Raw genomic sequence first — 13814 nt, forward strand, 5'->3', positions numbered from 1 at the left:
ATTTTATTGGCAACATTAATTTAGACTCTCTTCTTTAACTATTGTAGACATAAAAATAGAGACATTCACAAAGTTTGACTATATTTTGGCATTTGCTTCATAAGCAAATATATATGAATTATAAAAAGGGCAGAGATTTTTATAGATTGTCTTTGTCTGATTAGGTATTTTGTTTTGCAGTGAAAGGGCATAATTTTTTAAGAATTTTTTTATGTTTGGGCTGTAACTTTATTTGTATTTTTTCACTTAATTTAATTTTTATAAGTTTATTTCTACAGATGAAAGAAAACCTGTAATAATTGTATTTCTGTTTCTGGCTTATTTTGTTTAACAAGTTGTTCTATCCATTTTCCTTCAAATGACACCATTTCATTCTTCTTTATGGCTGACTAGTACATGAGTATTACACACACACACACACACACACACACACACACACACACCTCATATATTCTTTATTCATTCATCTGTTGACAGGTACCTCATCTGATTCCATAACTTGGCTATTGTGAATAGTGCCACAATAAACATGGGTATGCAGGTTTCTCTTTTGTATGCTGACTTAATTCCATTCAGTTATATACCCAAGAGTAGGATAGAACTACATATGATACTTTTATTTTAGTTTTTTGAGGAACCTTCATATATTATTTTCCATAGCGGCTATAGTAATTCATCTTTCCATCAACATTGAATTATGGTTCTTATCAAGTTCTCACCACTGTTTTTTGGTTTTGGTTTTGGTTTTGTTTCATAGTAGCCATTCTGTCTATGGTGAGATGGAATCTCGTAGTTTTGATTTGCATTTTTCTGATGTCTAATGACAATAAGCAGGTTTCCCCCCCCCACTCATTTATTGACCATTTGTGTTAGTCAGCTTTATATCATTGTGACCAAAATAGCTGATAAGAACAACTTAAGGGAAGAAAGGTTTATTTTGGGCTCATGGCTTCAGAGGTTCAGTCCATAGTCAGCCCATTTCATTGTTCTGGGCCTAAGATGGGGCAGAACATTATGGTGGAAGGGCATGACTGAGTAAAAGCCGCGCAGATCATGGCAGCCAGGAAGCAGAGAGAGAGAAGTAGGGCACATCCCAGTGACCTACTTTCTTTTGCCACGTTCTGCCTACTATAGTTACCATGCAGTGCAAAAGTCCTTTCAAAATATCAATTCATCAAATGGATTAATCCACTGATTATATCACAGCTCTCATAATTAAATAATTTCACCTCCAAACATTTCTTCATGAATGCAGGAGCTTTGGCGGGATACCTCATATCCAAATCATAACACCATTTGCATTTCTTCTTTTGAGAAGTGTCTATTCAGATCATTTCCCTATTTCTTAATTGGGTTAAGTTTTTTGAGCTATTTATATATACTGGATATTAATATCTTCTGCCTGATGCATGACAAAGATTTTATCCCATTATGTACATTATCTCTTTAATCTGTTGATTGTTTCCTTTGGTATGCAGAAGATTTTAGTTTGATGTTATCTCATTTCTCACTTTTAGCTTTTGTTTCCTGTGCTTTTAGAATCCTATCCAGAAAAAAATATTGCCTATACTGATATCTTGAAGGGTTACCCCTGTTTTCAATGAATAGTTTCAGAGTTTTAGTTTTTATATTAAGGCCTTTGATATATTTTCAATTGATATTTTGTAAAAAGTGAGAGAGGTCAATCTTCACTCTTTTGCATGAGAATATCCAAATGACCTAGCACCATTTGTTGAAAGGCTTCCTCCAATGTATACTTTTGGCTCCTTTGTTTTGAGAATCAGTTGACTAAAGATGTGTGTTCTCTGTTCTGTTCCTTAGGTGTATTTGTCTATTTCTAGCAAATTCCATTCTGTGTTTTTCACTGTGGTATATATATCTTGAAATCAGATATTTTAATGTTTCCAGTTTTTTTCTTTTTGCCCCAGATTGCTTTGGGTATTCAGGATCTTTTGTGCTTCCATGTGAATTTTAGGATTATTTTTTTCTAGTTCTAGAGAATTTCTTTGTTATGTATATGGATTGCATTGATTCTATATATTGCTTGGACTACTAAGGACATTTTGATGTTAATTCTTATAATTCATGAGCATTGAAGGTCCTTCTAACTTCAAATATATTCACTTTCTTCGGTGTTTTATAATTTTCATTGTAGAGATTTTTTACATCCTTGGTTAAGTTTGTTCCTAGAAACTTTGTTTTATTTTTTGTGACTATTATGAAAGGAATTGCTTTAATAATTTCTTCTTCAACAAATTCATCATTAGTATGTAGAGAAACTTCTGACTTTTGCATGCAAATTTTGATTCCTGCTACTTTGCTGAATTTATTTATCAATTCTAAAAATCTTTTGATGGACTCTTAGATTTTCCTGTCAACAAGGATAATGCATCCTCCTCTTAACTAATAGTTTTGGCTAAAACTTCTAGCACTATAGTGAATAAAAAATTGGCAAGAGTGGATGTTATTTTCTTGTTTTCAATGTTAGAAGAAATGCTTTTAGTTTTTCCCCATTCTCTATGATGTTGGCTATCAGTTTGCCATATACAGCCTTTATTATGTTGAGGTATGAACCTTCTATGCCTAATTTTTTCAGGATATCATTAGGAAGGGATGTTGATTATTATTATCATATGCTTTCTCTTTTTCTATTGGGATAATCATGTGATTTTTGTCCTTTGATCTATTGATGTGATGTATTATATTTATTGATTTGTCATCCTTGTATTGCCATTCTTGTATCCCCAGAATTAAAAATTATTTTTTGAATTCTTGTACTAGTAAAATAATGAATACATACCATTTTACAGTCATTAAATATATAGCTAAATGTGCAAACATGGATGTAGAAATAATATGATAAACATAGTAAGGAGACCCACATTATTATACAAAATAATGTATGAAGATGTGAATTTGTTGTCAACATATCTTATATACAAAAGAGAGATGATAAATTGTGGTATAAAGGTATATTAAGAATTGTAATGCAAATAATAATAATAAAAGAGAGCTCATGTAATGGCATAATTTGGCGTGAACATACTTTATATACAGAGTTACAAAAATTGTGTTGTGAATGGATAATTATGATTGTAATGCATTGCTCTATTGTCATGTATGTAAGAAATTAAAAAAAAATTTATAAAGATGGTAAAGTTATATTATTAAATGAAAATAAAGTTTCAGAACTATATATTATCATTCCATTTGTATAAAAATTATGCAAGTATTTGGATATGCCCAGAAAACTTTTGAAATAATATAAAATAAAATATTGACATTATTGACATTATTGCCCTATGTGCATGTATGATTACATGATTGATGTGATTTTACATCATGTACAACCAGAAGAATGAGAAATTTTACTCTATTCATGTATGATGTATCAAAATGCTTTCTACTTGTATGTATAACTAATTAAAGCAATTTTTAAAAAATTAAATAAAATATTGAAAATTACTACTAGGGATAAATGCAACTGGGAATTAGAACTAAAAGAACAAGAAATTTTAACTTTTTAAAAAATATATATTTTTAAAATTTTTAGTTATACATGGACACAATATCTTTATTTTGTTTACTTATTTTTATGTGGGTCTTAGGATCAAACCCAATGCCTCACATGTGCAAAGCAAGTGCTCTGCCACTGATCCACAACCCCAGCCCAGAAATTTTAACTTTTACCATATAATTTTCTATACAATTTGATATTTTAGCTGCACTTTTATAATTTAAAAAATAGTTTAATTTATTAATATATTTACTCATTTTCCCACAAAGCATTAAAAATGACCTTGTGGATATTGTAATGTTAACATGTTAAATTTCTATAAAACTTGACAAATGTATTTTAATATATCATGTCTTTTAGTGGAATATGACAGTTGAGAAATAACTCAGTGTTTTAGTATGAAGAACTATTTGCATATATTTACAAGTTCATGTCTTAAAGGATTTTTGGTGTCATGGAATCCAGATTCTCTTCCAACTGCTAACATAAGGAAATCATAATGAAGTTTTCCCATTACATAGTGAAATAACCACTGTGTCAACTTAATACTTTTTAAAATGCATTTTTTTTTCTTTCTTTAAAAAAGAAAAAACTTAAAATTATGCTCATTAAAAAGAAGAAATAAAAATGAACTTTAATCTTGCTCTCCAGAAATTTCCAACTAAATATTTGGCATGCAGAATTAGAATTGTTTCTCTCTGTTCAAGTGTTCTTTTATTTCCTTTAATACACTTTTGTACTTCTTTGGAGCGTAAGTCCTATAAACTTCTTGTGCAGTTTATTCCTAGATATCTTGTTTTGTTTTGACACTTCTTTTGAATTAGATCTTTTCCCATTATGCTTGAATTGATTATAAAATATTTATTATGTAGCTAAGCAGTTTAAGTATTTTTATTAGTTTTAATCATTTATCTTTTGGTTCCATAAGTTTTTCCAGGACAACAATTTTATCTTATGCAAACTAGAATGCATAATGTTTCATAATGGAAACAATATGCACTATTCTGCTTAAAATTCAAAAGAGAACTATAGATGTTAGGAAAAAATACTGCTCACACTAGGCTTTGGCCATAACATTTGAACTAACATTTAAAATGTCATGAAAAAGGTTATAATTTGACACATCAAAGATATTTCATATTATTATTGTTCTTATGCTATTTGGACTGGTAGAATCCCCATCATTTATAGGGGAATGAGACAGACCAAATTATCCATTATGCATGCAAGAATGTGTCACAATCTATGTCATTATTATGCATAATTGTAAGACACCAATAAAAAAAGAATACAGTTTTCATACCTGAAATTTTGAAGAAGGGAAAGGAAGAAGAAAAAGAAAATTCCCATTATCTTACAAAACTCATGGAATGATTGACTAATCCATATATCTATCTAACTAATTAGTTTGAAATTAACAAGTTACCTATATTTTCCAATTTTTAGCCTAAATACAACTTTTTCTTTCTCAGAGTATTAAAGGATAACATAAATTTTAACAGTGGGAACGTCTGCCCCATTATATAAATGATCTCTTTGGTATTTTTCCCTCTCATTTTTAGAGAAGTCATCTTTCATCTACCCTGTAGAGACTACTTAGACTGTGTTTATTTTAACAAAGGTTTGGATTCTTTGCCAAATCTGCACAAATAAATTTCATATTAAAATATTTTAACCTTTTAAGCCACCAGAAAGCTATCATTGCATTATGTATCATAGTGCTTTTCTTATACTCTTAAGAAATTTCTCATGAAACTATGTATCTTAATATATTTTCAGGGCTGGGGTTGTGGCTGAGCGGTAGAGCACTCACCTAGCATGTGTGAAGCTCTGGGTTAGATCCTCAGCACAACATATAAATAAATAAATAAAGTTATAAAAAATATTTTCAGTAGTTGAATATATCTAAAAGATTTAACATTTTGATAACACTCAAGGAATTTCTAAAATATCATATAGTATAAATGTGAAATAATTTCTAAAGTTAAGTGCTCTTAAATTATTTAACTAGAAAAATTCTGTTCAAGTAAAAGTTACTCAGCCTGAATCCTTCTAAACAATGGGCTCAAGTAGCCACTTTGAATTTTTTATTGGTAAGCATAAAATTGACATGGCTTAAATAATATGCACTTGTTTGGACTCAGAAAGTATTTGTTTTAGTAGTTTCAAAATCCCTTATATGGTCAGGTACAGTGGTGCACACCTGTAATCCCAGAGGCTCAGGGGGTTCAGGCAGGGTGATTGTGAGTTCAAAGCCAGCCTCAGCATCTGTGAGGTGCTAAGCAACTCAGTGAGACCCTGTCTCTAAATAAAAAATACAAACAAGGGCCGGGGATGTGGCTCAGTAGTTGAGTGCCCCTGAGTTCAATCCCTTATATGAACTGTGTATTAACCAATGAATTTTGAGTTTTTCAAATTTTTAGAACTGTATTATAGAAAATATACCCTATATTATTTAAAACCACAGTGGGGCCTGAAACAGTATTACATAATTAAGTATATTATGATTTTTGCACAAATTTTGCACATGTGAATGCTAACATTAAATAAGCACCAAGTGATTTCAGTTCAGGTTGGGCTTGGTCACTATGTTGATAATAAATAAACCTTCATTTTGAGAGATTTTATATTATGAGATTTTGAAACTGTAGTAATTCTGATTAGGTATGTGATTTTGGTTATTTTTTTGAGCCTCAGTCATCTCAGTTGCTAAAATGAGAAGCTTGACGAAGTAAATTATTTCTGAACTTTTCAAATTCTAAATCTGGATGTTTATTGAGTTTTCTGACATAAAAATACTGCAATTAAATCAGTTTTTTAATAGCTCAGTTTAATGATTCCTTAGTGTGGAGGCCCTCAACATTCTTGGAAGGTGAGCATTATCTATATTTAAAGATTCAAATATGTTGGTCAAGAAGAGTTTCCACATGATCTTCTGTACAGTTGGAAACAAACTACTTTTGAAGTTCATGAAAACAGATGAAGTTTTGATTACATCTTTGGTTATAAGAATGAATTCTTCTGTAAGATTCTTTCTTTTTAGTAACTTTATTTATTTATTTGTTTAGTGGTGCTGGGAATCGAACCCAGTGCCTCACATGTGTTAGGTAAGTACTCTACTGCTGAGCAATAACCTAAGCCCTCTACTGTAAGATTCTTATGGCCACAATTAAAATTTGCACTTTGTAAAAATAGTGAAAAACATCATTTGGGTTGCATGATTTTCTTCTGAAAGCCAGGGAGAATGTGGAGACAGAGAGTATCAAACCAAGATAGCCGAAAGGGAAGAAACAAAACCCCATTTTGTTTCAGAGCCTGAATCTCTGAATCTCAACACCTAGGAAAATTAGGTCTAAAGTAGCTGCATTATCCCCTGAGAAAAGATAAAACTGAAATCAACTAGAGAATTAGTAAGGTCTCCTACTAGATAGAGATGGCAAACTTGGACAGTTGAGCTATGGGTGGAATAATTATGAAAACAACAGACAAGAAGCAGTAGGCCCAAACTAACAAACCAACCTAGATTTGTTCTGGAGGCTTCCTTCATGTGTGTGGTAGTGGTGTCATAAAAAGAAAACAAATGTATTTGACTATCTTTGGGTATGGAATTCTCTTATTTTTTTTTTCTTTTCTACTATTTCTTTTGGTTTGTATCCCTTTTCAGTTCTTTCATTGAATTTATCTAATGGTTCCTAAGGGCATTTAAATTTGCCACTCCAGTCTTTAGGTTATACTATTAGAGCAAATGAAAAGAAATTGATAAGTTTTAGTAGGAAGAACATTCTTCTGAGTGGCTAGAAGACATACAGCTAGCTACTACCAGTCCCTTTTATTTATTTCCTCAAATAATATTTATTGAATATTTACTATATACTAGGCACTGTATCAGAAATATACTAGGCACTTATCAGAAATAAGATGGAGTACACTTGTCTGTGAATGGGACTAGGCATCAAACCAGTAAATATGCAAATATGAAGACTGATACAAATTGTCATGGAAAAGAAAAGAATAGGATGAGGAATATGACGTTCTTCCTTATTTATATGGAGAGGCCTGATTAGGTCTCTTTGAGATGACACATTGGTTGAGCTCAAAGCTGAGCAGAAACCAGTCAGGTAAAGAGAAGTAAGAAATATCTTTAAGGCAGAGGGAAAGGCAAGTAGGAAGGCCTTGAATCAGAATGAAATGGCATATTTGAGAAATAGATACCTGTATTTGGAATATGTAAAACAGATGCAAGAAGAGATGACCAAATTCAGATCATGCTGGATTTTATAATCCATTTAAAAGAGTTTGGCCAAATAACTTAATTAGCAAAAGGGCAAAAGAACTAAAGAGACATTTCTCAAAGAAGAAATACAAATGGCCAATAAATATCTGAAAAAATATTCAACATCTCTAGCAATCAGGGAAATGCAAATCATTGCATTGAGATTTCATCTCACCACAGTCAGAATGGCAATGATCTATACAAATAATAAGTTTGAGAGAGCGTGTGGAGGAAAAATTACACTCATATGTTGTTGGTTGGTGCGAATTAGTGCAACCACTCTGGAAAGCAGAGTCCTTAAAAAAACTAGGAATGGAACCACTGTATAAACCAGTTATCCCACTCCTTGATATATTTCCAGAAAATCTAAAATCAGTCACATCAGTATTCATAGCAGCACAATTCACAATAACCAAACTATGGAACCAGCTCAGGTGCCTGTCAACAGATGAATGGATTAAAAAACAATGCAGTATATACACAAAATGGAGTTTTACTCAGTCATAAAGAAGACTGAAATTATGGCATTTGCTGGTAAATGGATGGAACTGGAGCACATCATGCTAAGTGAAATAAGCCAGACTCAAAAAATCAGGGGTTAAATATTTTCTCTCATACATAAAAACTAGACCCAATTAAGGAGGGAAGGGAAAAGAAAAAGAAAGAAATAAAGAAAGAAAAAAGTTGGGGTGGGGTGGGCAGATTCCATAAGATAGAAATGAGATTAGTAATCAGTGGAGTATAAAAAGGAAATTGATTTTGTTTTTAGGGTGCTTTTAAAAAAATTAATTAATTAATTTTAATTAGGTATGTATGACAGCAGGATGCATTTTGATTCATTGTACACAATTGTAGCACACCTTTTCACTTCTCTGGTTGTACACGATGTAGTGTTGCACCATATGTGAAATCATACATGTACCTAGGGTAATGATATCCATCTCATTCTACCATCTTTCCTGCCCTTATACCCCCTCTCCACCCTTCCCTCTTCTTTGCCCAAAGTTCCTCCGTTTTTCCTTTGCCCCTACCCATTATGGATTGGCATCCTTTTATCAGAGAGAGCATTTGGCCTTTTGTTTTTTTGGCCTTTGCCCCTACCCATTATGGATTGGCATCCTTTTATCAGAGAGAGCATTTGGCCTTTAACTTAGCATACTATTCTCCAACTCCATCCATTTACCTGCAAATGCCAAAATTTTATTTTCTTTTAATGCTGGGTAATATTCCATTGCCTATATATACCTCAGTTTCTTCATTCATTCATCTAATGAAGGGTACCTAGGTTGGTTCCACAGTTTAGTTATTATGAATTGAGCTTCTATAAATATTGATGCAACTGTGTTACTGTAGTATGCTGTTTTTAAGAGAAGGGGGAATTATCAGGGACTGATTGGAGCAAGTTTTGTTCCATGCTTGTTCAATTATTCCAGTATGAACTCCATTATTATGTATAACTAAAATGAACTAATAAAAAAGTAAAATAATCTCTTTGCTAAAAATATAGGTGATTATCAATTTATTCTTCAATTTTTCTCTTTTTTCACATTGATCAAGGAGTACTCATATTATAAAGCTGTAAATTAATCATTATGGTCGTATGTTATTATTTGTTCCAAGACTTCATCTAGAAGGATATTTATTACTCCCAGATAGGAAAACTTGTCAAATAAGAGAATATTATGTCATCTAATTTTAGTTGTGTACTAGGTACCAATCAAAAATGTATTAAATTTATACTAGAGGGTTTTGAAAGAGCAAAACCCAATTGAGTCAAATGTATGAAAGATGATATATCATGAGCTTTGTAATGTTTTGAACAACCAATAAAAATTTTAAAAAGTATAAAATTATAAATATGTAAATGAGAAGTATTTATATACATGCATAAAAATGTACATAAGTATTAATAAAAACATATGGCTAAAAATAAAAAAATAGAAGAGTTTGGGACTATTTTAAAATGGTAGTGGGAAATCATTGAAGGACTTCAAGTAAGGTCAGATTAGAGTCATTACAAGGTTACTTGTGCAGAGAATGGGCTTGGCAGGTACAAAGTGGAACTGCTTCTAAACCCAAGCAGGAGGTGGCTTGAGTCATACAGAGGTGGTTACAGTGGATAGACTGCGTATTTTTAATGAATAATTTTAATGGATAAGGTTTGCATATGAGTATAAACCAGCCTCCAGGGTGGATTGCCAATGTTATTAAAGTTTTGAACAAGACTTTCTTGAGAAGAGACCCTGTAGAAATTATACACCAGAATTTATCTCTGTATTCCTAAAGCTAATATATGGTTAACAGAATCCATGGTATTGTAGCAGAGTTTTCAAAAACCAAGGATCTTTGCTACATTCTCTTTCATTAAAGAAGTTTTAGGTTACTGCAAAGACCATTATATATGGGTAGTTCCGTCTAGTAGATATGGAATAAAATTTTATGAATAGAGGGTACAGTTATTTAAAGAGCCACCTGACTAATCTCTTTGCCCTGGAGGCAATGTGTTCTGAGAAAGATGTTGCCTCAATTCAGTGTTTTATTGCAGGTTGGGTTGTCAGGAAATAAATGCTGAGGGAGATTTGGGGGTGTAAAATATTTATCAGGGACCCAATCCTATGAAAGTAAGGAGGAGAAGGCAGGATTGGGCAGATGAAGAAGTCAACTCCAATGCAGGTCCAACAATGTTTAGACTAACCCAGCAGGAAGCTATTGAACAAATGTTTCCCATCAGAGTGTCCCATGTTGGCCCCAACTTGATTTATACCCAACCTTGCTCACTCAGTGGGTATTGTCTGTCCCAGAAAGGGTATGCCTTTGGACTGGGCTGAGTCCAACCCCGAAGGAGGTGATAGCTGGAGGTTGTCTGAAGACCACACTCCCCCAAACCAGTCATCAAGTCCTTTCTGGGAGGGAAATCTTCCTGGTTCATCTCCATATCCACCACAAGTACTGCTATGTTACTGGAAATAGCAGTAGAGAATAATTTATTCTTCAATTTATAGTTTCTTTCTCCCTGGGAACTCAAGATGAAACATACACAATTTTCTAATCATCAAATAGTTATCAGTTGAGACAATCCAATAAAGGAGAATTAAGGAGGAAAAGATTAGAAGGAGTGACTAAGAGCAAGAATGGCACAGAAGAAAAACATTAGTGAAGGGAGCTTCTAGGGGTAAGGAAAGCAAATTTTAATGAAATAGAAAAGAGTTGTGACACCCAGTTATGGGCCTCACTTTTTTTTTTTCTTTCTTTCTTTTTTTTTTTTTTTTGGTACTGGGGAGTGAATCCAAAGGTACTTAACCAATGAGCCACATCTCCAGTCCTTTTTTATATTTTACTTAGAGACAAGGTCTTACCGAATCACTTAGGGCCTCGATAAATTGCTGAGGTTGGCTTTGAACTCACTATCTTCCTGCCTCAGCCTCCTGAGCTGCTGGGATTACAGGGGAGCACCACCACACCTGGCTGAGCCTCACTTTTGAATGCAGTTCAATTAACACATCTTTAAAAGCATTTTAAAATAACACAGAATAGAAAGAAGAGATCTTGAGGGAGGAAGAAGGGATGAAAAGGGGGAGGAAATGTGAAATGAATTTGAAAAAATCATGCTCTATGCATTTATAAATATACAACAGTGAATTCTATCTTATATATATCTATAAAGCATCAATCAAAAATAAATAAATAAGTGAAAGGAAGACCAAGAGAGTAAAAGAAGCAGAATTGGCAGAGGGAGGAAGAGAAGGTAAGGTGAGCGGCTCCAGGGACTGAAATGGAGAAAGTCAAATTCCATGCATGTATGATTTTGTCAAAATGACTCCAACTGTTATGTATAATTCACTAATAAAAGAAAAAAATGGAAAAAAAAAACATTGCGAAACTTAAACTCTTGTTTCCTTGACAGATATGGAAAACATGAATAATAGAGATTGACCATTCATGACAATTCAGAGAAATGCTAGCCCAGATATTTTTTTTTAATTTTCAACTCTGTTTTATGATTTATAGTGGACTATGCACTTTTGAAACAAAATAAAATTGGCATGTTTATTTCCAAATCTTCAATATGTAAAAGTTCATTCTCTGACTACATTGAATGATTGACCTTATAAAGGTTTATTTTAATCTTCCATAGTGGCTAATACAAATTTGCTCTCCTCTGTACTTGTCCTGAAATCACTTGGGGTCCTGAAATCACTTGGTAACCTCCTATAGTCAGTCATATAGTCCATGATTTCTTAAGTAAATCCTACTTAATTTATATAGAACAGATTAATTATTCACATATTTGAGATGAGAGTACATTTTTTGTTTGAATAACTTAAACTATTATACTTTATGCTAGTTGGATTTAGAGCATTTTTTACTTATGTTTTGCTTTATCAAAAAAGGTTAGTGTACTAAACCAGGATCTTGTATATATTTGAGTATAGAGCATCCAAATATTTTGCATGATTATGATCTTATTTGACCTATTAAAATGTGGTTTTTAATTTCAACCTTTTTTTCAAATTTAATTAAATTATTTCTACTTATTAAATCTAGAAATGCATATATGACTTGAAAACTATATATGTAATTTTATTAATAAAGATGTGATACTTACAGTTGGTACGTAACCCATTTTTTAAAAAAAATATTTATTTTTTAGTTGTAGTTATCAATACCTTTATTTTATTTATTTGTTTTTATGTAGTGCTGAGCATTGAACCCAGGGCCTTGCACGTGCTAGGCAAGCGCTCTACCACTGAGCCACAACCCCAGCCCCTTAACACATTTTAAATAAAAAGAGTGACTTAACATTTCTCATACTTGGCTTATAATATTTGATGGTCCATAATATATTAACATATAGAATTGTTCCTTTAATGCTCTTTGAAGTAACATTGAGCAAGAAATATAGTGGCCATATTCTAAGAGTTTCTTAAAATAGAGGTTAAAATATATTATGAACATTGTAACATATTATACATATATATAATACTTTAAAATGAGATCTGAAGTTCACATTTTCCCGTTAATTATATTTTAACATTCAATAACATGATACTTTCCTTTGTTCTTTTCTCTTTTTATAAAAAAAATAGATAATCTGGTATTCCATATGAAAAATAGGATGAGAAGCACCATGTACAAGCCAGTAGACTATCAACAATTGCGGGCTTTAACTGAAGCAAAAAAGTTAGCTTCTGCTTCTACAGAACTAAAGGTTAGAAGTTTTATGTGTATGTGTTTTTCTAGTTTGGTAAAATTGAATTACAAAGAAGTATAATATTATTTACATTGCAAATGCAAAACTAAGTGTCTGTGTAAATGGTTTTTAGAGTCTCCCAACTATTAATAATAGTGAACAGTAGCTAACATTTATTGAATGTTCTCTGACACTGTTATATAGTTTACATGCGTTACTTGTTTAATGTTCAAACCTATGAGGACTGAATTCAAATTTGCTTTGAAAACATAGTTATTTCATTAGCTTTCAACAATTTCCAACTTAATCTGAAAAGTAAAGCTGGCTAGAAAGTGTCAGCCATGGATTATTAACTGATTTAAAGTTTCCGTTCTAATATTATATAAATGTGCCCACAGATGCTCTGTATTCTAGAATTTTTTTGTTCAAATATATGTTCCAGGCCTAGAAAAGATCAACCTGAACTAAATTTGAAAGGGGGGGGTCTATGTACAAATAATTATATGTAGTATTTTAGGATCACGGATAGTTAGGATCATTAATGAAGTATATTTTTCTTGTGCAACATTCACTAAAAATGTTATTTTCATTGCTAGGATTCTTTGAAAAACTGGTTTGGTGAAGCGGCACATTAATTTACAAGTTTCCATTTGCAATTAAATTTTTTGTATTTGTTAGTTTTGTATGACATTTTATCATTAATATCTTTTTAAAAAGGCAACCATGATTCCAAAAGCATATTTGATACCTATTCTAGGGAAATATATCCATGAGCAATGTCTCTTCAAACTAAGGTGACTATTTAAAAACTAAGTTATTATTTGTTCGATTTA

General features: G+C 32.0%; 1 protein-coding gene across 1 annotated transcript in view; it reads left to right on the top strand.

Moving 5' to 3' along the window:
* The first annotated feature begins 3628 nt into the window (after positions 1–3628).
* Ccdc148 (coiled-coil domain containing 148) overlaps positions 3629–13814 on the top strand; it is a 200688-nt gene continuing 190502 nt past the window's right edge. The window contains exons 1-2 of the mRNA XM_076866446.2: positions 3629–3651; positions 12876–12999. Of these exons, the coding sequence (XP_076722561.1) occupies positions 3629–3651; positions 12876–12999 (147 nt within the window). The remainder of the gene's footprint in view (positions 3652–12875; positions 13000–13814) is intronic.

The sequence above is a fragment of the Callospermophilus lateralis genome, chromosome 9 (assembly GCF_048772815.1).
Source record: "Callospermophilus lateralis isolate mCalLat2 chromosome 9, mCalLat2.hap1, whole genome shotgun sequence".
Classification (NCBI taxonomy): Eukaryota; Metazoa; Chordata; class Mammalia; order Rodentia; family Sciuridae; genus Callospermophilus; species Callospermophilus lateralis.